The sequence below is a fragment of the Lepisma saccharinum genome, chromosome 27 (genome assembly GCF_977018435.1).
Source record: "Lepisma saccharinum chromosome 27, izLepSacc3.1, whole genome shotgun sequence".
NCBI lineage: Eukaryota > Metazoa > Arthropoda > Insecta > Zygentoma > Lepismatidae > Lepisma > Lepisma saccharinum.
This window is the reverse complement of record NC_139255.1, coordinates 56,207,817-56,234,901: the sequence shown is the minus strand read 5'-3', so window position 1 is coordinate 56,234,901 and position 27,085 is coordinate 56,207,817. Positions and strand designations below refer to the sequence as shown.

At 37.3% G+C, this 27,085-nt stretch overlaps 2 protein-coding genes across 2 annotated transcripts in view; one reads left to right on the top strand and one right to left on the bottom strand.

The window, feature by feature from the left end:
• The window catches only part of Mettl3 (methyltransferase like 3), a 28,343-nt gene extending 15,967 nt beyond the window's left edge, over nucleotides 1-12,376 (bottom strand). The window contains exons 1-7 of the mRNA XM_083112994.1: nucleotides 12,164-12,376; nucleotides 9,527-9,616; nucleotides 9,033-9,243; nucleotides 7,799-7,947; nucleotides 6,720-6,820; nucleotides 6,173-6,299; nucleotides 309-483 (exon numbers count right to left, since the gene is read on the bottom strand). Coding sequence (XP_082969120.1) covers nucleotides 309-483; nucleotides 6,173-6,299; nucleotides 6,720-6,820; nucleotides 7,799-7,947; nucleotides 9,033-9,243; nucleotides 9,527-9,616; nucleotides 12,164-12,284 — 974 coding nt within the window. The 5' untranslated portion in view covers nucleotides 12,285-12,376. The remainder of the gene's footprint in view (nucleotides 1-308; nucleotides 484-6,172; nucleotides 6,300-6,719; nucleotides 6,821-7,798; nucleotides 7,948-9,032; nucleotides 9,244-9,526; nucleotides 9,617-12,163) is intronic.
• Nucleotides 12,377-12,625: 249 nt separating this feature from the next.
• Nucleotides 12,626-27,085, top strand: part of Lon (lon protease homolog, mitochondrial) — a 66,060-nt gene continuing 51,600 nt past the window's right edge. The window contains exons 1-2 of the mRNA XM_083113019.1: nucleotides 12,626-12,787; nucleotides 16,949-17,042. Coding sequence (XP_082969145.1) covers nucleotides 12,681-12,787; nucleotides 16,949-17,042 — 201 coding nt within the window. The 5' untranslated portion in view covers nucleotides 12,626-12,680. The remainder of the gene's footprint in view (nucleotides 12,788-16,948; nucleotides 17,043-27,085) is intronic.

Here is a 27,085-nt window from a genome sequence, read left to right as displayed (position 1 = left end):
AAATATGAATCATGTCATGTGAAATCGTAAATAGTGTCATTATCATTAAGCTGTAAATAAACATGGCAACTGATATTTGCAAACTATCACTAAAAATTTTAAGTTACAATTATATAGTGCATCCAGAATGCTTTATTTTCACTTGAAGAAAAGTTTAAATAAATTATTATAGTTTCATTAACACACTGTTCACAGTAAAAGTTCTTCTGAAGAACTTTGCCTCAACCTCTGCATGCGTAATATCCACAACATAAGTTTTATCAAAATTCTAACAAATCAATTCCTTTCAAATTATGACAAAAACATACTTGCACGTGTCCATATGAAAACATGTGTTCAGAAATGAACAGTCTCCTAATGACTCGTCAGTGTGTTTCTGAATTATCTTCTTGAAGTGAAGCTTTTTGCAGTGATCGGTAGTTCCGTTCACTTTTATGCACTCCACTTTGGTTCCGTGTGGGCAAAACTCCATTACCTGGGCACCTGGAAAATTCATGTGTGCATTAACATTTGCAGAGCATTAAGGAAAACAGATGAAAGAAGAAAGATACTAACAGTAACTAAATACTTTTTTAGAAAACCCACTTCTAGGACTTCATTTTGGATAGTGGAATCCTAATTTAACATTCGCAGGTTTTATATTTCCCTGCATTATGCATTTTCCCTGATTATACGTTTTTTTAGCTTTGTCTCCTGAAAAACGTATTTGCTGAATATCATTATGTATTTTTATAACTTTATCTCCTCACTAATCGTAAGTAAAATAAGTTTATTATTTTTTTTTAATTTTTTTTTTTTTTTTTGCAATACACACAAGATATGAGTTCATACATCGATATGGGGAAAAAAGTGTGTGCTTTTAAAAAAACACGGTTCAGGATAAATGCAACTATAAACAGGATTTGGTTTCTTAAGGAATGAAGAAGGTTAGGGGTAGTTCTGAATTTCCTAAAGTGGGGATACCAACCCCTGAGCATTAACTCTTTCGCTGCGCTCGTCGCATTTATGCACAGCATGCCAGGTGCAGGTCGCATTTCCGCAGTATGTCGCTTTTAGTAGCCTTCAGACATCTGTTGATACTATTTGGAACTATTTGAACTTGTAGTTTTGTTTATATCCGTATGATGTCGCTAATTACGCCTCAGTTTAGAATACGAGCGTTGAGTGCTCTGACATGTCAGTTTCAAATGCATGTTCGAATGTAAACAACATGGCTTCGTCAAGTCGTCAACACTTGTCTGATAATGATGTTACTCAACTGTTGAATCAGAAGGTGAATTAAGTTGTGACGATAATAGCGACAGTTTTTATGAGACTTCAAGTGGTGACAGTGATTGTGTAGTGTCTGATGAAGAATTTGTACCGCCGTCCGTAACATCATGGAGCAGAGTGCAAAGCAGCATTGATCTAGGTGCAGGAAGTTCGACACAGCAAGTGCTAAGTTACTTGGTGACAGTACAGTATTTAGCACACCATTTTCTTGTTTTATCAAATATTTCCCCCGCTCAGTATTTGAACACACAGCAGAACAAACTGAAGTTTTTGCCACCCAGTATCTTGATACTACTTACGAATTTCCACGCCGCTCCAGCACTCTGTGTCATCCTGTGTTTTGAGAAATACCATACCATCAGGGACTACAGAATGGTTTGCCAGTGCAAGGAATGACTTTTGTAATTTCTCTATAACATATTTTGCAATGTAATTTTTTAAAATCATTCTTTCTAAATTTTTTTTTCAAAATTTCAAAATTTTTCAAAATATCATACCACCAGGGACTACAGAATGGTTTTCCAGTGCAAGGAATGAATTTTGTAAGTTCTCTCTCATATATAACGCAATGTAATTGTGAAAATTATTTGTTTATAAAAAAAATATTTTCTCAAATTTAATTACGTTAATTTTGTACCATCAAGACACCATAAGTTCGTTGAAGCAGCCAATTCCGCAGCGAAAGAGTTAAAGGGGGTGAACAAAAAATCATTTTTCAAATGGGAATGCTAGGGAAATGTATTAGAGAAACATATTGGGTGGTGAATAGGCTTAATAGGGAATGTCTGCAGTTGCATTTGGAGCTTAGCGCAATTTTAGATAGGGCGACATGGAATAGGATCGAAGAAAGTCACCATAAGTTTGTTGAGGCAGCCAAAAATAACCATAGGATCAAGATTCAAAGTAAATTAGCTAAGATAGGTGGGAAGAGGGATGGAAATATTGGATCATGTGAGAACGGGAGGGATAAGGGGGGGGTGGGGAGGATTTTGTGTTAAATTAAACTAAGCCTGAACTTCCGAGTGATTTAAAAGAGATCTAGGGAAAGGGGCAAAAAGTTTGCCATAGGGGATGCAAAGATCGTAAAAGAGGATTTTATAATAGTGGCCGAAGGAATAGGGGCAATGTTAGATGATAAGGATGACAAGAGTGAAGTGAAACAAAAGATTCACGATATTATTGAGGAACAGATTAGAAAAGAGAATGCCAAGGGGAAAAGAAATGGAGAGGGAAGGAAAGGAGGGGGAAAGAGGCATAAGAACTATAAAAGAAAGTTGACTAATGTTAAGAAATGGGTCAAGGATAATAACACATTTTTTGATCCGTTCGGATAAAGAGAACAAAATGGTTATCATGGATAAGGACGAGTACAAAAGAAAGTTGGAGGATTGTTTTCATAGTAATGACTGAGGTGGTGGATCAAAATCCAATTAATAAATTCAAAAGGGAAGTTAAAAAGGGGTGGAAACCCATATTACCTTAGCAAGAGTAGAGAAAAAGAAATTAATTGAGGATAGCAAGAAGGGCAATATCCCAATAGCGTTTGGAATCCCAAAGATGCCTTTAAGGCCAATAATTCCTATGTATATGCACCCCGGGTACAAATTAGCTAAGATGCTTGTATCTAAAATTAAAGAGGTTGGGGAAAACATCGAATTTAGTGTGTTAGGAATTCCTGGGAAGTAAAAAATGAAATAGAAAAACTCGAAATCACAACAGCGGATAAGATTATGAGCTTCGATGTCGTCAACTTGTATCCGAGTGTCCCTAGAGACAAAGCAGCGGACTGCCTGCAAAGGTGGTTAATGGAAAAAGGGGTAAATGTCCTTATGGCATGGGGGTATGAAAGGTGGTTCCACCATGTACAGGATATAACTATTTTTGTTTCAATGGTAAGATTTATGTGCAAAAGGAAGGGTTGGTTATGGGGAACCCGATCTCTGGGATTATATCTAGTGTTTTCCTACATTACATCGAGAGCGTGGCTATGAACCAAATGAAAGGCGAGATTAAATATTTCGGGACGTATGTTGACGACATTTTAATTATAGGAGAGGAAAAGGGTTTAAACAAGATGTTTAGTATATTGGGTGAACAGGAGGAACATATTAAATTTACTAAGGAAGAAATGAAAGATGACGTGATTAGCTTTTTGGATCTTTGGATTATCAACAATGGAATGGGCATTAGGACGGGAGTTTTGCACAAAGCCTTAGCCAGGAATTTATGCATTAACAATGAATCCGCACACGCAAAGAGAACTAAAAACAATGTTTTTCTAAACATTTTCATAAGGGCAATAAGGTTATGTAATCACACGGATGAATTAAAAAAGAGGAAAATTGGATCATGGGAGTGGGCAAAAGGAATGGATATAAGGAGTTTGTGCTGAGGAGGAATCTAAGGAGGGCACGCAAAATTTGCGAAAGAGAAATTGGAGGAAAGAATAGGGAAACGGAAGAGATTGAGATGGAAGTGATGGAGGAGAGATTGAATATAGATATATAGGGATCCCGTATTTCAAAGGGATCTCCTAGAGGGTTGAAAAAGTAGCAAGGGACTATGGAATCAAATGTGGGATGAAGGCTCCGAGAACACTTGAAAAACATTTCACCGAGTACAAAAAGGGTGGAAAGGCTAGGGGATAAAGGGGGGAGGGGTATATAGTATCACATGTGTGTGCAATAAGGAATATATTGGACAAACGGGCAGAAGTATGGATATAAGATGGAGTGAGCATGATAAAGATATTATGGAGGGAGTTCCTAGAACGGGGCTGACAGAACATATTATTGAGGAGGGGCATAATATTAAGAAAAGGGAGGTTGTTTGGAATGAAAACAACCAAATTAGAAGGAATGTTTACGAGGCTGCATACATTTGCGAAGATAGGACCAATAAATTAAATAGGGATGGAAATGTTGATGAGATTTGGATTAAGATGTTCAGAAGATGGGAAAAGCGGGAGTATAAAAAAATAGGTTTTTATGTCACCCTGGACGTAATTCGCGAGGCTCGGGGAAACTCGTGACTTTGAGTACGAAGTGATGTAAGCACGTAGGGGGAGGGAAGGGGAAATTTGTCGACGGGGAGTGGAAACGGACATCTTCCTGCATTCTGCGAGAAGGCAATCCGGAAACCTTACGGGCGAAAGTGAATTGGCATGTGTCTTTTAAATGTTTCAAGTCGTAATGTTCTTTTAGGAATGTCTTTTTAACTTTTGTGGTTTTACCTAGGTAGGGATAGGGTATGGAAGTTTTAACAGAATTGGGCAGGCTTTTAGGATTCATTTTGTACCATAGTTATTCCTATATCCTTTATCATTGTTTTATATTCAATTTGACAGGGCTATGAGGCGATCTCGCTAGTCAAGAAGGAACAGTTGATTCCTGAAACGTCGTTTGGAAAATTTTACATACTCACTAATCATAAGTAAAATAAGTTTAGTATTTTGTGATATAATGTGAAAACATTATGAGCAAACAGCTAAAATGTGAAAATTGTGATGCTACCAGGGTTTGAACCAAAGATCTTGATTTGTAATCCATGAAGCCCACATAACAACATTGTTTAAAATATATATATGTATGTAACTGAAGAAAATTAAACATATATAAAAGTTGTTATACATTTTTAAAACACCTCTGCCCAAACAATGGAGACTGTTCGAAAATCGCCATACTGAAAATCTGTTATACTCTGTCCCTGGAATATGTGGAGTATAGGTGTGCATAACGAAGGGAAGGGGGAGAAAGCTGGTTGCACGCTGCACTCACTTCTTCCCCCTCTCACACATTCATTGGTCGAGCCCTCAAGTCACTACTTGTGGTAGACGATATACGTGATATTGAAAAAATATCGTCCAGGCAATATCAGCTAGAAGATATATCGTCATGATATTTTGGCAATATATTTTGTGTCTGTGATATATCATCACAATATTTTGTCATGATATTTGGCCATATATATTGTGTAGGCAATACATCATCACAATAGTTGGCGATATATATCGTGTTGGAATGGACGTCCGCATGATTTTTTCCAGGGGGGGGCAAACAAGGCACATTTTCCCCAATAATAGTATTGTTCCCTCAAAAAACATTGCTTAAATTTGAATTTATCATATTCATACAATAATTAATACATATTGTTGTGGCTGAAATGAAATTATATGTCAAAAACATATAATTTTTGGTTGACTTTCATTTTCCAGTAGGGGGCCACAGCCCCCCCTTGCCCCCCCCCCCTTCCGGACGCCCATGCGTGTTGGTGATATACCATCACAATATTTGGCGATATATATAATGTGGAGATGATATATTGCTGATATCACAACACGGAAATAATATTGTATCGTCTGGGATGATATTTTCTTGACGATATATCACAATAACAAATTTCCGATATTGTCATTCCTAGTCACTACTTGCATAGAGACTTGGTTTCGTTCTTTAGCTCCAGAGATTCCAAGGACAGAGTATAGGTCTTAATTTTTACTAAAGACCATGGAGAGTAGGCATTTCAATTGACATTGCAGAGCTTTATAATTAAGGTTCTAGTACTTTATGCCTATAGATAAAGCATAACCAGTACCATATGCCAACATTTTCACATGTGTAATGTTCACTTTTGGCACGTACCTCTACTTCCCTCTCACATAATTAAATCTAAACTTAAAAATGCCACAAATTTTCTTGTAATAGTGCACTTGTACTTCAAAACAATAAAATCAAATATATCATTTAAACAAGCACTATATTTCTTAAATTCGTGCATTTCAATTCTCTATGGTATTTTTTCAGGCTACATAACTGAAATTTTTGCAAGTATCGGTGCATCCGTTTTACACAATAGAGTCTTGTAACAAATGAAGTAATAACGTTATGAAGTATTGTATTACCTCCTTGAGATCTAAACCTTTCGGCAAGAGATCTTTCCTTGGCTGTTGGTTTGCTCAGAAGATCAAGAATTTCTTCACCCATTTTCTTGTTTTCTTTTTCTCTTATGGACGGCATGGATAGAAGAGACTGGAATACAAAAATTGTCTTTTCATGAACACGAATAAGAAAATACTGATATGCAAAGTAAAGAACTTACAAAACTCATTAACCAGACAATATATTTGTGAAAGCAACTGATTTTGTCTGTTTCGCATTAGCAGCACTGCTATTTTGAATAAACACTGGTTTTCCTGGGTTTCTTTAAAAAATCAATTACAATACACACCTTTGTGGTGGATGAGTTGCAAAATTTAAAATAAGTAAAAAACAGACAAGATAAATTGTAAAAGATATGCAATTAGATTTCTTTTCTATGTCCTACTGGGTGTGATATCCGGCGGAGGCATATAGTGGTTCAGATACCGCTTTAAACTGTAGGTCCAGTCCTGATGAGCCTATTTGTGCATAAAGAGGACTTAAAACAAGAACTCAAATTCTAGGTTTTACCATAATGTCATCATCCTTCGTCTCTTTTTTATCTTTCTTCTTTTCATCCTTTTCCAAACATGCAGCTTTGGGTGCGGGTTCATCTTCTGCATCTCCATCACCTAAAAGGGAAATTAACAGTTACCTATCCCATGTAAAATACAAATTTACACAAAGTATATTTTTTACTATCACGTAGGTGATTTTAAAACTAATGTTTCACTGGGCTTTGGGCTGTCCACAGTACAAATATGTATCCCAATACATTCACCCAAATGTAATGATTAGGGCCCGGGAGTTTATGTTATAACATATTTTTCATTTGGCTTCGGATCTATTATTGGGGTGAGATCTTTACATATCTGATGAAAATCAGCTGAAATAGACAAACTTTACAAAGCACATTTTGACATATTTCACCAATTTTGCATTATTACAACATATTTCTTCAGTTTTGTTGTAATAAGACATATTTCTGTATAATTTCGTAATTCTCTCGCACATAATCGGTTATTTCATAATTTTTTCTTCGTAGCTTTAGCACAACGGATAGTTCATATTGTCGATGGCAGGATATGGAAATTATGGAGGAAGAAAGGTGCCGTCTTCTCCAGTACAGAACAATAATATCCCACTTTTTTTTATCCCGCCGACAATTGATGGCCATGCAAACATTATTGAGAAAAAATGTTCTCTCTCTATTGTTGCACGGGAAGTAAAGAAGTTTCGTTCTCATTTCTTCGCCTTTTTCGATTTTCACAAAAATCAGTCAAAAGTAAAAATAACATTCGGTACATTACAGCTCCAACTCTACTCTATCGGGTATGGGAGAAATTCGAGAGTACTGTTGCGCATATTTTTGGCTTTACTGGAATTATTTCTGCATTTTTCTGACAAATTTTAATTTTTCATGACATATTTTCCAATTTATATGACATAAATACGTACATATTTTACAGTTTTACAAGACATAAAGTCCCGGGCCATAGTAATGATATAAATAAATGCGTGGAGTTTCCTACGTCGTTGTGTGCGTACGTGAAAAACTGATACATGTGTGAATCCGAGTAATTGCAATGAAACAAGCCTAACACTTTTACCTTTCCTCTTCTTCCCAGACTCTTCTAGTACTTCATCCTCCTTCTTCTCATCTTCTCCGCTGAGCTCATTCACCATCGCAACAAGTTTGGTGTGTTCAGCAGACGTGATTTCCAGAAATGTCTTCCCGTCTTTGCTGCCATCTTTAATACTGGAATCAAAACACATATAAATGACATGTTAGAGAGAAAACCAAACCAACCTCTGTTCATACTATGGGAATTAAGGTACTCACGTTTTCTGCGAAGCTGTTTTACATTATTTTCTATTAATTTTGGTAGCCACTGCCACCATCCTCATTGGAATTCGTTGTGTGGTGCCAGAATTCCAACGAGGATGGTGGCAGTGGCTACCGAAATTAATAGAAAATAATGTAGAACAGCTTCGCGGAAAACGTGAGTACCTTAATTAACCTCTGTTGTTCAACAACGTTTTGAGGGGCAACAACCGCCAGGTAGATTTTCATTGGGCAATGCCCGGTCATGTAGCAACTACTATGCCTTTGTAGACTGGGTCAAAGAAAAGTCACTCCACTTCTAAAAACCTTGCCTTGTATATGAGAATATGAAAAGTGAGATTATTGAAAATATATTAGAAGCCTGCTCTTTTCTAAGAAAATACATATCCCTAAATTTTTATTGACCCAGATGTAAGAAAATATGTACTTCATTCAATTTTTCAAAGATAATGTGGAAAAATGTGATAATTACATTTTTTTTTAACGTTGGCACTTTATGTGTTCTATAGTTTCAATGAACACCAGAGTTTCTTGTTTACAAAGTAAATCAACAACACGACGCTATTTAAACTGGTGGTTACTTTTGCTTTATGAATCATAGCCATCTTGAAATGGATAGGAAGACAGCATGATGATTACAGCATTGATGAAATGATGTCACTTTGGAAGCTGCTGTATAGTAAGGTTAATTGTGTATAACTAATATTGCTACTTTTTGTAACTTATTTTTTACCTACATCCTCAAAAATTGTTCCTTTCCACTCATTACAATTGTAAAATGAAACTTTACGATACAATACTTACTTAAAGTAATGACTACCATAATAAATAGAGTCTGGATGTTCCTCATTTATTACAGGTAAGTTTATTGAAAATCAAATTTGGTTTCATTAATTAGAATTTAATTTGCTGAGCTCCAAACATTAATTGCATATGGGATTTAATTTTTAAGCAAATATACGTTGTTGTTTTTTTAAATCAGCATTTATGTACCTTACCTGATAAGCTGCTGAGCAGCAAACTTTTGCAAGAGATTCGTAACGGCAACATGGTGGACATTCTTGTTAAGAATTTTACCAACTAAACCAGCAAGATGCAAGGAATTGGTTGGTAATGTGAGGGAGACCTCGCAGAGACACTTCAAGAGGTTCCTTTCCACTTCAGCATCTGGCTTCACATCAATTTCTGGCTCCTTGATTTCATCATCATCTGCAAAAGAAGAAATATGAACATCTTTAAGAGACATCCTTACGTTGTAAAAAGAACAAATTTCATGAAAGTCAAGGGTAGATGGATGTGTTAATAAATGATTCCATTCAAACGATGCACACCTACACATCTACCACAACAACACAAAAATAATTAAATTCTAACTCTACATGCATTTGCAATTAACAAGTGGATAATGTCTCTGTCATTGCATATAATAATAATAATAATAATAATAATAATAATAATGATGTGTGCATTCAAGAAATGAGATAACCTTTACCTGTAGTTTTTGTGACCGGGGATGGAACTCCACTACTGCTGCCTTCCGCACTAAGAACTTTGCTCTTAGTGAGTGGTGATTGGGTCAAATCTGAAATCACACAGAAATATTTTAAATTGTTCCTCACAACGGCAATATAACAAAGTAAATGCAAAGTTATAAATGGTATTAGCATTTACAGAGCACAAAACACAGAATTCAAGTTATCAATTTTACCTCGAATCAGAGCCCAAGTATATTAACCATTCTCTAGGGAGAGTCAAGGTGCTTCAGTCAATATGATAACTAACTGATATGCTATGTGGGAGAATCGGGTTTGACACACACTGTGCATTCTCCTTGTAGAAATTTTACCATTCCCTTCATGCACGAGCACCTCTGCAGGTGTCCAGACTGCCATCAATTGGTACTGGGTGCACAGAGCGTGGTAATGATCACATTACTTCCACTGTGTTCAAGATCGAGAATGTGAGGAGCATATTTTCACACTGTGCCCAAGTGTGCAACTCCGTAACTAGAGTACTGAAAGCTTCAATTCGTAGCTGTTACAAATCAAAGCTTGTCATAAATTGATAAATAGAAAAGTACAGCATAGATCTCACATTTTCCGTTCCATAATATTCCTTTGGTAACGGTGTGATCTCGCACAAACGAATTTCTTCATTTTTACAGGAGAACGTACTTACGGAATTGAGTTTCTATAGATTGTTGAAAGGCCGTGGATGTATATTTTTCCATCGTTCAATATATTTTACCGCAAATACATGTATATTTCAAGAAAATGGTAACAGTTTTGTATATCGGAGACACATTTCTTCATTTTTACAGAAGAAACAACTTACGGAAATGAGTTTCTCTAAGGTTTCCAGCGTTCGTCGAGTTATTATCTTTCATCGTGGAATCTATTTGACCAGGAAATCATGTATTTTTCAAGAGAAATATCTCACCGAGGCACAAGTGCCATTGCTTTTGCTACGTGAACCAGATGCTGCATACGTTTGATGATGTAACCCCCTCAGTGTTTCCAACCCCCCTTTTTTTTAACTATGCTTGCCTAACCTAACAAAACCTAACCTTATCAGAAATGGTTCGTGGGGCTATCCGTCAGCTACCCGTGCATAATGTATAATTTCCACACGTGACACACACAATAGTAGGTATTTTTCAGTGAAGAAGGTTGGAAACACTGCATACCCACAACGGTAGTCAAGTTGTGGCTGCCATTTTGTGTGTTACGGAGGCGAAAATAGGAATTAAAAAAATACACTCTATGTGAAAAATTGTGTTTGTATTCATGTAAAAAGCATAATGGCACCTTGAACTATGTTCCGCAATACAGAATTGGTAAGTACGAACCATGCGAAACACAAAATATCCGATTTTAATGTGTCTCCGATGTATGAAACTGGTACCCAAGAACACTATGCTTGCCTAACATAACCGAACCTAACCTAACCTTGCCGGAAATGGTTTGTGGGGCTATCCGTCAAATGTTTTTGTGAGGTTCGAACCCGGGAAAAATCCGAAATCAGTAACACCAAAGTAGTGCTGTTAATGTGATAAATTGAAGTTATTTTCTTCACAAGAGCAAAATCTCACTTTCACAATGCATAATCGGTAAATACGATTGTTAAAAAGACGAAAGAAATGAGTGAAAAGTGTTTGTGCGAGATCGCACTAGTACCATTCCTTTAGCACAGCATTTTGCGCATTTTTTTTTTTTACTTCTAAGGGCTACGTGATGGCGTAGCGGTATGTCGGCTTGTAATCAAGGGGTCCCGGGTTCAATACCCGGTGGAGGCACATAGTGGCTCTAATCCTACTTTAAACTGTAGGTCTAGTTTCGATGAACCTATCTAGGGTGATCAGACATACTCTTTTTAAGAATATTATACTCTTTTAGAGGTTCATATACTCTATACTCTTTTCAATTTGCAAAAATCCCCAAATATACTCTTTTCCTTGCTATTTAATTTCATTCATTATTTTATGCGTAAAAATGCCTTAAAATCCACAGAACGAAAAACGTCAAGATGTCAACAAACTAAAGTATTTACTCCTTGACTCAAGAATTTCCTATGAACAATTTCAAGTGTCATTTTCATATTCCATCAACAAGCAAAACATATTTTAAAATCATTAGAATTTAATGATAATGATTAGGTCTGAGCCGATACCACTTTGAACCGATACCGATCCCGATACTCTTACCGATTCCCACCAATACCGATACCGATACTTGAAAATTGCAATAATTAAAATTTGTTCAAAATATTGATCAATATTGGTGTGTAAATATTCCCCTCCAATTATATGCATCAACATATCAAGAAATTTGCTTTAGAATATTCAAGAATTGCATCAGAATATTAAAATAGATATTATGTAGTCACAAAATAGCTATAGTTTTTTGTGCAAAATTAGTGTAAAATAAAAAGAAGTTTTAATTTTGCATAATTTCCAGGATAATTAGACTGTCAAGAAGTCGCGCGGGATTTTGCGGACCCCGTGAAAGAGCAAAATGCATGCGCACCTTCCTATAGACTATACTCTTTTTGGTCAACAAATATCTGGTCACCCTAACCTATCTGTAGACAAAGTGGACTTCAAAAACTCAAAACTTTTGTGCAAACTTACCCGGTCCACTCGCTGAAAGATTGAGTATATCTTGTCTCTCCTTTTTACGTTTTTGTAACTTTTCCCGAAGGCTGTTTCTTTTGCTTTTAATAGCTTGGATTTCTTCCCATGCATCTGACATGGTCTCTTTATGTTAGTTTCTGTGCACTAAAAATAATAATCCCATACAAAAATAAATACAAGGTTAAAATATCCTTGTATCAGTATTCTTCCATGTTTGTTTTCATCATAGTTGGTAGGTCCTTCCAGAGATTATGCCCAAATATATGGGATACTCTACAAAATATCGGCAAATATATGGGAATATTATGGAACTTAGCAGTTTTATTGCTTGTTACAGATATTGTATGTGTATAGTTAAAGTTACATATAATTAAAAGTCGCTTTTTATTTACACTGCTCGTTAGCTAGATCTGGCATCAATGAATCACGGTGCTCCTTATTGTTTTGTTTTGTCATGTGTTGAAGAAGAAGAAGTCTTGATTTGTCATCGTTGTAGTAGGAATTTTTAACTGCAATGTCTTCTGCAGCAATTACAATACCACGAAAGTTACCCTTGCTGGTAACAACAGAGGTTTTGTTACCGGGATCAACACTACGAATTCCAGTCACATCATCGCGAAAGTAAGTAGCATCAAAGCAATTTGATGAACCAATTGCCGGACAATAACACTTCCATGCAGAGTTGGCATGTTCAAAACAAGAGTGTTTATAATTAAAAAGTATGTGGATGAAACAATTTTGGGTACCTTCCACGGGGATAGAGTGGGTCCTGGCAACCATGGATTAGTTGAATCTTCTCGAACAGCCTACATGCAATATTTACTAGTATCGTAAATAGGTATTTTTAAGAAGTTAGTAAAATGTTTATTTTATAACTAAAAACGTAGTCCTTCGATGGACTCCTTATCAGCCATTCTTAAGTCTTCTTGACATTGTTTTTTAAACGTTTTATTTCTTTAACACATAAAAATCTGATATTCCCCGGACACCTATAACTTCTTCGTTTTGTCAATTTTTGATATTTGTACTTACTTACCTGCTTCACGGAACATTCTTTAAGGTGTATTCACGTTTTTCGTCCCGGAATAGGTGGGAAATTTAAACTAAAAAATTATTTTTGTTCGAAATTTTTGAGTCCAAATTATAAACCCGATTCCAGGCTCCGCAAATTCAAATTCATAATTAGGAGGCCTCAATTACTGAGTTACATTGTGTAGGCACAAGTCTGTATATTCATACTTGACAAAGTGCTGTGTCCAAGCAAATGACTTTACCATGCTCATACTGAGAATAAAGACTTCCTCTCTACAACAATTGGTTCTCTTGCTGCGATCGTTTTTCTTGTATACCACGGCATCGCCATTGAGAACATGGACTCTTCTTGGAATGTAACTCTTACAATGCCAATGATTCAAAATTCAATGGGCACTGGATTTTGATATTCCTGTTTACGTGTGTATACATTTTTTATGGGACACCCTGTATTTATGCCCTCAAATATGACTGTATTAATAAATCAATAAGATAATGCAGATGGGCTACTTTTTTGGGCATGAGTTTACAAAATACCGGACCACTCTCCAATTTCTATAAAATGTCTCCTACTTACTAATTTCGGTGTCCTGATGACGTATCTGTAGTTCATATTTGGCGGTTAGTTGTTAAAATTGTACATTTACGTGTAGAACTTGTAAAATAACCTTGCGATTTACCATGGTGATTGTCCATAATACACAGCAATTCGGAACCATCTTTCTTTCACAATTGGTTAATGGTCTTCCCTTATGCACAACAATTTTGCTGACGTCGGACGAGGAATGCCTACGAGGTTAGGTTAGGTTCCATTAGCATAAATACAAAGAAAATGTATATTTTATCTAAGAGAACTAACTATACCTTGTCTTGCCTGTTCATTTCTTCATGTTGGGAAAATGGAATCTTCTGTGGAGCTATTGTTCTTATGGTAGGGTTACGTTAAGAAAACATAGTTTATTTCGTTTTTTTCTCGATTTCCATAGTTGACCGCCAATTATTACATGCAGATTCGTGATTAGGAGTTCACAATTAGTGAGTAGGCGAAATGGTAACTATCTGATATTGCCCGAACGGATTTCTTCAAATTAACAGGAAAATACTACTTACTGAAATCACTTTCTGTATCATTGTCGAGGTTCTTCGAGGTATTTTCTTTCGCGGAAACTAAAAACTTCACCATAGAATGCTGCAGAACAATAAATAATCAGTTGTTACATAAGGAACTTGCATCTTCTGTAACATAAGGCCGTTGTTTCCATTATGTATGTGCAGATGGCGGGAGTGTCGAAAGTCACACCGTCTCGGCAGTGTTTCCAAACGTGCCTTTTTTTTTACGAGATTTTTAAAATTTTTTTTTAACTATGCTTACCTAACCCAACCTAACCTAACCTTGCCGGTAATGGTCCGTGGTGCTATCGTGAATGGTTTTTGGGGATATCCGTCAATGATTCGAGGGGCTATCACGGATGGTTTTTGGGGCTATCCGTCAATGGTTTATGATGACATAATGAACATGAAAGTAGGTATTTTTCGGTTAAGCAGGTTGAAACACTGCATACCCACTCCAAATCGACAAAACACAAGCACGACGTGCGATGATCCATGATGAGTGCACGCCATATTGTCTTGTTACCCAAGCAGAACAAGGAAGACAAATAATGACTCGTAATATGAAACGTTGACACTATTTTATGGAAAAAGGCATAACTTCACCTTAAAGAATCTTCTGCAATGCAGAATAGGTAAGTATCAATGCTAAAATTAACAAAATAAACGAATGAGAGGTGTTCGGGCCTTATCGGATAAGTACCAGCGAAATTTCATAGAAATTGGAGAGTGTCCGGTATTGTAAACTCGTTCCCTTTTTTGGAAATAACTTTACATGTTACAAATTTTTCGTAATTTTAGAGATCTTTGTCATTTTGCATCTGCATTAGTCTCCTTATTTAGCCATTAAAATTTGGTATGTGCTAAACTAGAGGCATTCCAAATTTTTTGTACGGTGGGCCAAACAACTACTTGAGTACACTTTGTGGTGAGTGATCTTACATTTGACGGTATGACTTAAGGTGACCAGACCCTTCTCCGATTTTCTTCATATTTGACATAGCCTACTTACTAATTGAGGCGTGCTAATGACGAATCTGAAGTTAAAATTTGTCGGAAACGTCTATAAATTGCAAAATAATTGCAAACCATTGACGCTAGCCCCACAAACCATTGATGTGTGGTTAGGTTAGTTTCGTTTAGGTTAGGCAAACATAGTTAAAATTTGGTGTCGTGGTAGTATCAGGAATATATATATTTCCTTGTGAAACAAAAAATTTCGCGAAAATCGACTGTTTCCGTTCTGAAAACTAACGCCTTATTTTAGCTTATTTTGCAATTTCTAGACATTTTCGACAACTTTTAACTTCAGATTCGTGATTAGGAGGCCTCAATTAGTGAGTATGCCAAATATGATGAAAATCGGAGAGGGGTCCGGTCATCTTAAGTCGTTCCCATTTGACTTGCTCTTGATTCCTTAAAATTATTGGTTTTATGAGTAGAAAAGTGGACTACTTGAAACAAACCCTAGTTGGCTGTGGTTTGGCTGGCCTTGTGCTAAACCACGTCCAACATATTTTGGTCTTTTTATATGCATTCTTTTCAAAATACGGAAAGGATAGGTTGTCTTGTGATGGTGCATTTTCAACTTTCCTTTACTTAATGGATAACCTTTATTATTATTATTATTATTATTATTATTATTATTATTATTATTATTACAGATACAGGGTGTTGTATGTCTTATTTGGGTTAGGGGAGTTGCACAGAAAGTCTTACTCCATGTAAATAAAATTAATCAAGCTGGAAATTAATATTGTTTTTAATTGCATTAAGGCTTAAATGTTTGTGAATGCATGGAATGCATATAGTTTACATGCTTTGCCAACAAAAGTCAAACCTTACTACATTCTTAACATTTAGTAAGCCTTTAAAGATGACAATTTTTCACATGCATTCTTTTCAAACTTGCCATGGTATACAAGAAAACTGATCGTAGCAAGAGAACCAATTGTTGTAGAGAGAAAGTCTTTTTTTTTTTTTTCAGAATGTAATGACACTTAGCAGAGGTGAAATTTATACATTTTGCCTCTCAATAATGAAAGTTAAAGGAAGAGGAAGAAAAACTACCTGTCTGCTAAAGTTTATAGAATCACACACAACACATTTTCATGCACTCAGGCTGTCAGCAGACACCACAATGTCCTTCCTAATTCTATTAAATCATGTCATTTTAATCTGATTGCACATGCAGAACCATATAGTTTATGATGAATTATTTCTCTTGCAGTTTACGGTTCTTACAAACACATAAACACAAATTTTTCTGTTAGAGGTTTCGGGTCTTGTCCCAAAACATAACTGCAATAATTGTGTTTTTGTGCTTCTAAAAAATGGAAACGGCAAGAGAAATAATTCTACAATGCAAGCAATATGTACACAATAAAAGAAAAAGTCATCATGTAATTTACAAACTAAAAATACGATTAAATATTTATCGAGCAGGCCAGACCAAAATCAAGTCATGTCATTTTCCCTCTTAACATCAAACCCTATGGTCTTGTGTACATTAAGAGTATGAGTACAGAATGCAAATTTTAATAACATTACTGAAATTGAAGTGCATCTTGTATGTATGAATATACAGACTTGTGGTTACACAATGTAACTATTAATTTTAATTCATTTTTATATTCTCAGTATGAGCATGGTTAAAAGCCGTTTGCTTGGACACAGCACCTTGTCAAGCATTATCATTGGAATCTTGCCAAAGGAACCAGGCCATGATGCAGATGTAAGTATTGTATGTGCAATAATTAATTTATTGTACGTGAAAGTGTGTTAGTATTTTTAGTTCCTGTATTTTAGACAAAGGTAAAGTCTCTAACAGTTTCGAATGTTTAACCCCTTAAATGTGGAGGGCATATATATACACCCTCCGCATTGTGCTGCTGTAGTGCAGAAAGCGTATATATACTCCTTATGTTTGTTTCAACTATGTTCGATTTACTGTTGTATATTGTAACACAGACGTTTGGTGAGATAGTTCTAGCTGTAGTAGAAAGTTTCACAGTAGAATGACAAACTATTGCAGAATCATGGAAATGATTGCACCTTATTGAAAGTAATTACCACTGTTTGGGAGTTCTGAAAAGTGCAATTTATCAGCAAGAAAAGACTTAAAACATACGTTATACAACCAGCTGTGCTTCCCATCATGGTAATACCATGTTAAATCAACCAGTGCATAAACCTTTGATGTCATGGATTTGGCTAAATTTTGGTACACATATTTCTTATCATCTGAAATATAGAAAATATTTTTTTATTTTTCTTTTAGCGGGTAGTTATTGAAATTTCAAAACTGACAAAATTGCCCAAAAACTGCTCACCGCTGAAACTTTAAATACAATTTGCGAGATACCTGTTTCAACTACAGATATTGGTCATGGTCTCATTTTAAAGCTTATGAAGAGGGCTTTCATTTGATATTCAACATGCTTAGTTTTTTGCAAGAATCAAAATTTGAAAGTGTTTTCAAAATTTTATTTTACAATTTCCAAAAAACTAAATTTTTAAAAATTTTACACATATTGGTACACACCTATAGATCCACCACGAGTGTTGCTAGGGTAAGTTACGGGGAAGCCTGTAGTTCGCATTTTTCCGAGGTTTGAAAAAGCTTGGTGCATCTATACTGAAGGTTCAGTCAAAATTTCAAGGTGGTATCTCTTTGGTGTCATGAGTGAGAGACAGTTAATGCTCAAGCGTGAGTCATCCTTTTCCTGCAGCGACTTGTTTATTCCTGCTCTCCTATGCTTCTTTGTCCAACTGGATCAGTTGTGGTGTAGCTGTCAGAGTGTGTACATCTCGGTTAACTTCTGTGCTGTGAATTTTTCGAAACTTGCTTTATTAGTCTCTTCATTTTTTAAAAAATATCTTGATATGGATGGCAAGAAGTGGTCCATTTACTTTGTAATCCTTTGAAGATAATGGGACACTGGTGTAGTAAAGATCAGAGGAATGTGGCAGCTTGGATGATTTTTTTAAATTACGAAATTGAAAATAGACATGAAAATTTGCACTTCCTGTAGACTGCAGTTGGGGAAGAAAAAGCAGGCTATCTTTCCAGAAAAAAGAAATAATGATCATGCTAGTTGCAGTAACCAAGATTCAGAATATATGGATGTTGATACAGGGTTCAACTACTTGAATGTCTCTTTGATCTCTCTTGGTGAGTCTCCAGTGAGTAAGAAGAAACTGTAGAGTTCGAAAAGGTATTGCAGAGAAATGATAAAGAAAATATGAAATACTTATACCCAATCGCTTTTTAATGCAGAAGGTGATAAAGATGAAGAAGAATGCCATTGTAGCAATTCAAAATCAGAAATCTTTGAGCAACTTAAACAGATATTTAAAACTGCATATAAAATTGTAAAAGGTTCATGATTTTGTCTATTTGGCTCAAAAGTTAGTCATGTGGAAAAATTAAAAATGAGTTTGGTATTAGTAATTACTACAGTACGGACGCGATAAGAAGCGGCGTGCAATCAGAACGTGACCAAATTCTGTCTCCTCGTTGGCTGCCATCTGGCTGGGGGGTTTCTACGTTGCCACGTTCGCACAAACACACGGACAGGCTAGTCAGCTGTTGGTAAGCTCGGGAAAAAAGCATGAAACATTTTATCTTTCTGCTCTACACAGCAACCGAAAACCTTCACTGAAAGAACCTTTGTTGTGTTTTTATTATGATACATTGCAAGCATCAGCTACCGGCATCTTTTTACTTATGTATCATATCACAATTACCAACAAAAGAAAATGCGTCTTGTGTTATGAACAACACTGTGGCAAATCATTCTCCTTTGATTTCATGCTGCCTCTCTTTGCTTTCTTTGTCATGCCGCGATTGTTGAAGCTTCAGAATGTACAAATGAAATGTATTTCTTGAAAATTAGGGCAAATTACGTATAAACAAATTACGTACAACTTTGTTTCATTAACACGTTTTTAAATTACACTGGTGAAAACGATTAAAGGGACAAATGGTTTTTAATGCAAAAACAAAAGATAACAACGAAATAACGCCAAACGTGGCCACAATATCATTCCAGAACAAAACAATAGATGAGAAAACAAACATGGGTACAACCGCCACCCATGAAAACAAAAAATGCCAAATGTCCAGCACAGCAGCTGACCGACGCTCTGTCAGTGAGGCCAAAAAAACATGTCTAATAGGGCGTATGATCACCCCGTACAGCAATACAACTCTGGCATCGGCGATGCATACTGTGTACGAGGGTCCTTAGCAATTCCTGTGGCAACCGCACCCACTCTTGCACTAAGGCACACTTGAGCTCAGCGATGGTTGTTGGAGCTGGTTGGAGGGTTGCAATTGAGCGTCCAAGGGCATCCCAAACTTGTTCTATGGGATTAAGGTCAGGGGACATCGCAGGCCACGGCAATCGTTGAATATCCTCTGATTGAAGGTATTCATCCACCAACTGCGCCCTATGTGGACGGGCGTTGTCGTCCATAAACATGAACTGCGGTCCATATGCTCCGCGGAAAAGTCGCACGTAGGGTGCAAGGATCTCGTCCCTGTATCGCTGACCTGTCAGAGAACTTCTACCGAGCACATGAAGGTCCGTACGCCCGTCTGCCATGATGCCTGCCCACACCATCACACCCCCTCCGCCATAGTGGTCCTTTTCGACAATGTTTGAGGGCTGATATCGACTCCCCGTTTCTCGCCAGATGAGAACACGTCTTGAGTCGCTGTCCAGACTGAATCGCGACTCATCACTGAAGAGAATGCGCCCCCAATCATTATCCGTCCAATACAGGTGTTCTCTGCTCCATGATAACCGGGCTCTTCTTTTGTGCTGCACAGACAAAGGGATGCACACTACAGGGCGCCTCGCATACAACCCACCTTCATGCAGTCTCTGGGCGACTGTTATGCATGAAATTGATGTCCCTGTTGCATTATACAGGTTTCGAGACAGCTGTGTTGCTGTCGCGGACCTATCCCTCTTGGCGAGAAGTCGCAAATAACGGTCTTCAGCCGGCGTTGTAGCCCTTTTGCGGCCTTGACCATGTCGGCGGACCACTGTTCCTATCTCTGTGAACTGTTTCCACAGCGTGGACACCACAATTCTCGGAACCCCGAGGTCCCTACAACAGGTTGCCTGTGATTGGCCTGCCTCGAGTCTTCCAACTATCCTCCATCTTGTGGCATCATCTAAACGAAGCCGACTCGCCATACTAACGATGGGTAAACACAGAAATTCAAAACACACGGATTGCCCAATGCTACGGTGTTTCACAACGTACTGCGGCTCCGATCTACGCAGACCAACTGGGTACCTCTACACGCGCGATCACAGCGCCACCACCGTACGACGTCATCGACAACTCCGTGGCACGGTACAACACACGTAGCTATCGTCTGCTCCCTTCTTTGCTTCTCGCCATTCCATATTTTTCTTTTCTTTTAACAAATACCATTTGTCCCTTTAATTGTTTTCACCAGTGTATATTTTGAGGAACCTACAAAAATTCAACTCTAAAACAGAATTTTACAGAACTGAGTTACTGTATTACGGAGAAGAATTTATCAAGAACAAATCAATTGTGTGTGAATTGATTGATTGAGTTGGTGTTTTAAAGTCCACTTTATGCACACTGTGGCTAATCTGGAATGGACCTACAGTTGGAAGTGGGATCCGAACCACTATGTGCCTCGACAGGGTATCAAACCCAGGACTACTTGATTACAAGGCGACAACACTTACCCTACCACTGTGCCATCGGGGAGGCACATGTGGGTGTGTGAAGTGAGATAATTTGGGAAGCTATATGAGAATACAGGCTCTGGCAATACAGAGTTCAATAAATTACAACGAAACGCTTGGCAATTGCTCGATTTCCTTAACATTAATGATACATTTTGTACATGTGTTATTAATGCTTTGAGCTACCTGTATATAAAAACATAAAAAATTAATGAAAGAACAGAAGTAGTAGTTAAAGAATCAGTTGTTTTTGCTTACCGGCTACCATTGCAGTGGCGCTATCCCACTATCATCTTCATTGTTGGTTGGTAAAGGAACATCTTCATCTGAGCTACTACTGTCACTGCTGTCTTCCTGCCCAAGTGAAATTACAAAATCCTCAATTTGCTGCTCTTCAACTCCCTCCTTTTCCCATGCTTCGGAGAAAATCTTTCTTGTGTATTCTATAGCCGAATGCCACCTATCTGCTGTCACATCCCCAATAGCCTGTTCTGTCAATTGCAAAATTTTAGACGGTGTAAAAAGGTGGCAAAGTGTTCCTCTGTGCTACCAGCCCTTTGACCTGTGCCCAAATAAGTTAGATTGCATTGTACATGCAATGATAAGGCAGGAAACGGACCACAATATGTCCCACTTCTTCTGCAAGCTTGTCTATTCGATATATGGGGAACTGGGGTTTGTGTAACATAAGGAGCTGCAGTAGTTCAGCCTTCGTCATGCTCATATCGCATGCTACCTTATGCCGTTCCAGCCAGGTTATGATATCACCTTTGCGGGATGACATCGTGGGGGGCTTGTCGACTTGTGTTGAATGGTATGGCGCATTGTCAATGATTATTGTCTGACCGGGAGGAATATTTGGCAGCAGTTTGTGTACAAACCAAGAAATGTAACCCTCAGCGTCCATTTCTTCGTGGTAGTCACCGCTTTTCCTGGATTGAAACGCCCACAAAGCTCCTTCCACAAACCCGTGAACCGAGCCAGCATGACACCCAATAACACGGCCCCCTTTACTGAGAGGTTGTTTCACAGAAGACGAAGCACTGCCATCAGTCCATATTCGTGTAATACCATGATTCGCGTTCACCCAGGTTTCATCTGTAAAAATGACATTGCTCAAGTCGACATTAATCATTTTACGAAGAAAACGGCAGTGCCAAATAACAATGTCTTGTCGCTCCATCAGTATTTTCCTCCCATTGAATTTTTTATACTTAAAATTAAGTGCGCGAAGAACAATTGAAAGCAATGTCTTCTCTCCACTGAACAATCCTGCTTTTTTTAACGAATTCACTAACTTTTTCCTATTTGTGATTTCACCGCGAGCGTAATACTGGTAAATCCTGAAGTAGGTCAATCCGGCAACAGCGCGTCGCTACCAGAGTGGGTGGTTCCACGCCGCTTGCTAGCGCATCCCGACTTTAAAGTGCGGATCAATATGCACTAAAAAAAAGTGGAAAATATGCATGCATCTATGCACTAAAGGAAAAATTTAGGCACAAAAAAATCCTCGAAATGCATTTATTTTTCAAAGTACTACACACACATAGTGACCATTGAAGGTAAAGACGAAAAAGGCAAAATCTTGTATTAAATTGAATTTACTAATTTCCAGTTGTTAAACACAATATAACTAAAATCGCTAAGTAGTTTTGAATTTATGTAAATTGCAGTGCAATACTTTGCGAGGAAGCTATGAAATTCAGGATTGCTCAACTTTCTTAAAGGAATGTTAGCTGCTATCAGCACAGGTCACCAGCGAAACCATCTTCACTTGTTTTTTTGTTTATCAAGTACAGTTTCTATTGTTTGCTGTTTGCAGGTCTTTCTAGAATTTCTTAGGTGGATGGCAGTCTTTGTGTGCTGAACTACTTGATATTTTTTGTCACATTGTATCCGAAACAATACAAAATATTTTAATAACTTCTGGATTCACACTGTTGCGGTTCACTAAAATCAAACAGACCAAGTTGAGTATAAAAAAGAAAAAAATATTATACTTACTTCCTTACAGCATACTCTGCAGAAAATCGCTCTCCCGTCCGTTTGTAAAGTACGCTCTCCTATAATCCACTGTTTCAGTAAAACAATATTCGATGATTTTTCCTTCAGCATCTTCACACAATGCAAACTACACTAATTCAACGGAGTACAGACTGTTTACGAGCAAAAATCTCCGTTGCCTTATATAGGCCAAGGAAGAAGGCCGGGGGAGGGGATGCACGTGTTCTCTGTGTCATTGCCAGGTATGCGTGAAGGAGGGGGGACCGTCTGCCCTGCAGCGCATAAACAGAGGTTTTGGAACACCTGTGCTTGAAAATTTTACTCTCGGAAACACTCCACAGAGAAAACATTAACCAAGTAAACAAATATACAGTGCATCCATTTCGATCTGCAGCCGAGAGATCGGGAGAAGCGTGGCGGGCGGCGCTGACGGAGATGCCGACATTTGCGGCCTGAAATGCCCGCTTATTTTTATGGACATATGCAGACATTTATATAAATATTGCAAAACGAGCACTGACCTGTGTTATAAGAGTATGGTTTTAATTTTAGTAGCTTAGCGACTGTATGTGCCGATGATTTTGACACGCCCATCTCTTGTGAAACACGGCGTAGAGGTTTGTTTGGAGAACGTTCTAACGCTGCACCAATATCATCGAGTTTTGCTTCGGTTAGAATCCGTCATTTTTGCTTAGGTGTTTTAAAATTTAACGATACAGTTTCTCGTAATTTAAGGACAAGATGTCTAACCGTATCTCTGTGTGGAGTTGAAACGCATGGGAATTTCTGTACAAATTACCTACACACGTCTCGACATGAGTTTGTTTTCACGTACGTGTCATACATAAAAAATCTTTGTTCTAACGTGAATCGGCTGGCATTCCAATCGTCTCACTGACACGTCACACATACACACTACAATAACACAAACAAGTAACTGCAAGTAACCAAGAATAACACTCTTGCGCACAGTACGAAATTAACACGCTCTTGGTTTACATTGCTCGCCACTATATTTACAACTCTGTCTTCATCTAGTCGCGAAGGAACAAAAAACTCGAGCTCGGATATTTCGGATTGCAAGGAAGCTCACGAAAACCATTCACTTTTATCGGTTTCGTCTGCAGTGTAATCCTGATACAGTGTTGCACATTCGAAACCTCCAAACGATTCCCATGGCCACAAAACTCTTTCAAGGATATAAACTTAAACAGGACGTTACTGGTCAAAACTATGATTAAAATGCTTTATTATCTGTGGCTCTTAACATCGTTTCTATAGCGTATTTATTTGTGTATATAAGAGCAGAACTTGGATGAATTACAGAAGAACTTTTGGGTGTTATAACACAGGTTAGTGCTCGTTTTGCAATATTTATATAAATGTCTGCATATGTCTAAAAAAATAAGCGGGCATTACAGGCCGCAAATGTCGTCATCTCCGTCAGCGCCGCCCGCCACGCTTCTCCCGATCTCTCGGCTGCAGATCGAAATGGACGCACGGTATTTAAAAAAACGATCAATTTAATGATTTTTTCAGGTAATATGCATTTATATGCGCTTATGCAGTAAATATGCACGAACACCTTAAATATGCATTTATATGCACTTTAAAACTCCCCTACTTCGGTTCGGAATGCTCTGAAACACTTTAGAACCAGGTTTCATATTAATTAGAGGACCAGAATAAAATATGCAAATATGCAAAATCCGCACTCTAGTAATTACATAGCAAGGAAAGCAAAAAAAAAACTCATCGAAGAGAAGGGAATTTTGTCCTCGCCTGATCCCAGACTTGGAAAACTTTACCACAAGAAACAGCCTCGTTAGTTAAAGATTCTTACTGCAGTTTGAAGTTAGCAGGCAAATGCCTGGCAAGAAAGACTATGTTTCCGTGAAGAGACGGATGGTAAACATATCCACGTTAAAAAAAGATTGATCCCGGGAAATCTGAGAGAAATATTCAGAATTTTTTAAATCTAAATACTTGCTACTTAAGATTAAGTTTTCAAAATTTGTAGAATTAAGACCAAAGAGTTGCATAATAGCAGGAGCCAGTGGTACGCACACTGTATGTGTTTGTACCACTCATCAAAATGTTAAACTAATGATAGCTGGAGCTCACTTAAATAAAATAACTCTCCAAGAACATGAAAATCCATTAAAAACATACCAAGATTGTCTTTCAAAAATAATGTGCAGAGTACCACAACAGAAGTGTTTGCTAGATGAGTGTGATTTCTGCCCCAGTATAATTGATTTCAAGGAAGCCTTGAGAAAGAGATGATTGAAAATATAACCTACAAGCTGTGGATATCAGTGGATCGCTGTTGTTTTGACACAATTATTAAATCCACAGAGGAATTTGTTCAAGATTTTTCAAATCAGTTGATCAACCTCAAGAGACACGATTTTATAGCCAAACAGCAATCAGTATATTTTTCTGAAAAGGGAAGTTCTCTAGTGCATGATGAAGCTGTGGTGACATATGGTTTTGCTGATAATTACTTACTTATTTTGCAGGATGAAGTACAAGGGTTCCACTGGAACAACTCAATGGCAACAGTTCATCCATTTGTAGTATATTTTAAGGACAATGAAGATATTCTAAAACACAAGAGTTATGTCTTCGTTTCAGACTGCTTGATTCACAACACAGTTCTTGTCCATGTTTTCCAAAGTAAGCTTTTAGATTTATTGAAAATTGATTGTCTACCAAACTTACAGAAACTAGATTAACTTTTCTGATGGTTCAGAAACGCAATATAAGAACCGCAAGAACTTTGCAAATTTGTGCAATTTCGATGGCGTTGCGGCCGAGTGGCATTTTTATGCAACAGCACATGGTAAGGGAGTGCGTGATGGTGTCGGAGGGACAGTGAAGAGGCTGGCAACCAAAGGTAGTCTCCAGAATCCTCTTTCAAACCAAATCATGACACCACTCCAGGTATTTGAGTGGGGAAAGGAGAACATTCCATCAATAACTTTCTTTTATGTGACAAATGATGAATATTAGGAAGAAGAGAGACTCTTACAGACATGGTTTGGTGAAGCTGTAGCTGTAACAGGGACTCAGAGGTTTCATTCATTCCAACCAGTAAGCACAGAAATAGTGGAGACTAAAGTGTTTTCTGCATCTGAAGAAACTTTGGTACATTGTGTTAAAGTTAATGCAGATGTTGAAAATGTACCCTTTGAACACATCAGAGTTTTTGTAGTGTGTGCGTATGATGCCAATTGGTGGGTGGGATGTGTCCTTTCGAAAGATGATGTAGAACATGAAGTGCAGGTGTCTTTCTTGCATCCTTGTGGTCTAGCAAGTCATTTAGTTATCAAAGGCGACCAGATGTTCTTAAAATCCCAAGACATGCAGTCTGTGTGGACCCTGTAACAGCCACCGGCAAAACATACCAGCTGAAGCCAGAGGAGATGACACAAGCATCATACATTTTATCAAAGAAAGACTTTCTGTATCACTAAGCAGTTTCTTGGTATGTATGCTTCTGTATTTATAATGTGGTTAAGTATGTAAAATATGTAAACTTAAATCATCGCATGGTCTTGAAAGGAATTCACTTTTCTTATGATACCAGAGAAAAGTTTGACCTTGAAATTTTGACTGAACCTTCAGTTTACCAATATGTGTAAAAATTTTGAAAATTTCGTTTTTTATAAATTGTAAAATAAAATTTTGAAAACACTTTCAAAATTTGTTTTTTTTTTATTTTGCAAAAAACCAAGCATGTTGTATATCAAATAAAAGCCCTCTTCATAAGCTTTAAAATGAGACCATGCCCAGCCCTGTAGTTGAAACAGGTCTCTTGCAAATTGTATTTAAAGTTTCAGCGGTTTTTGGGGAATTTTCAAAATACAATAACTCAAGAACCAGCAAAGTGAAAAATCAAGAAAAAAATATTTTCTACATTTCAGATGATAGGAAGTGTGTATACCAAAAATTAGTCAAATCCATGACATCAAATTACATTTTTTTTTTTAATTTGACATGGAATTACCCATCAACAAGGCACTTTTTG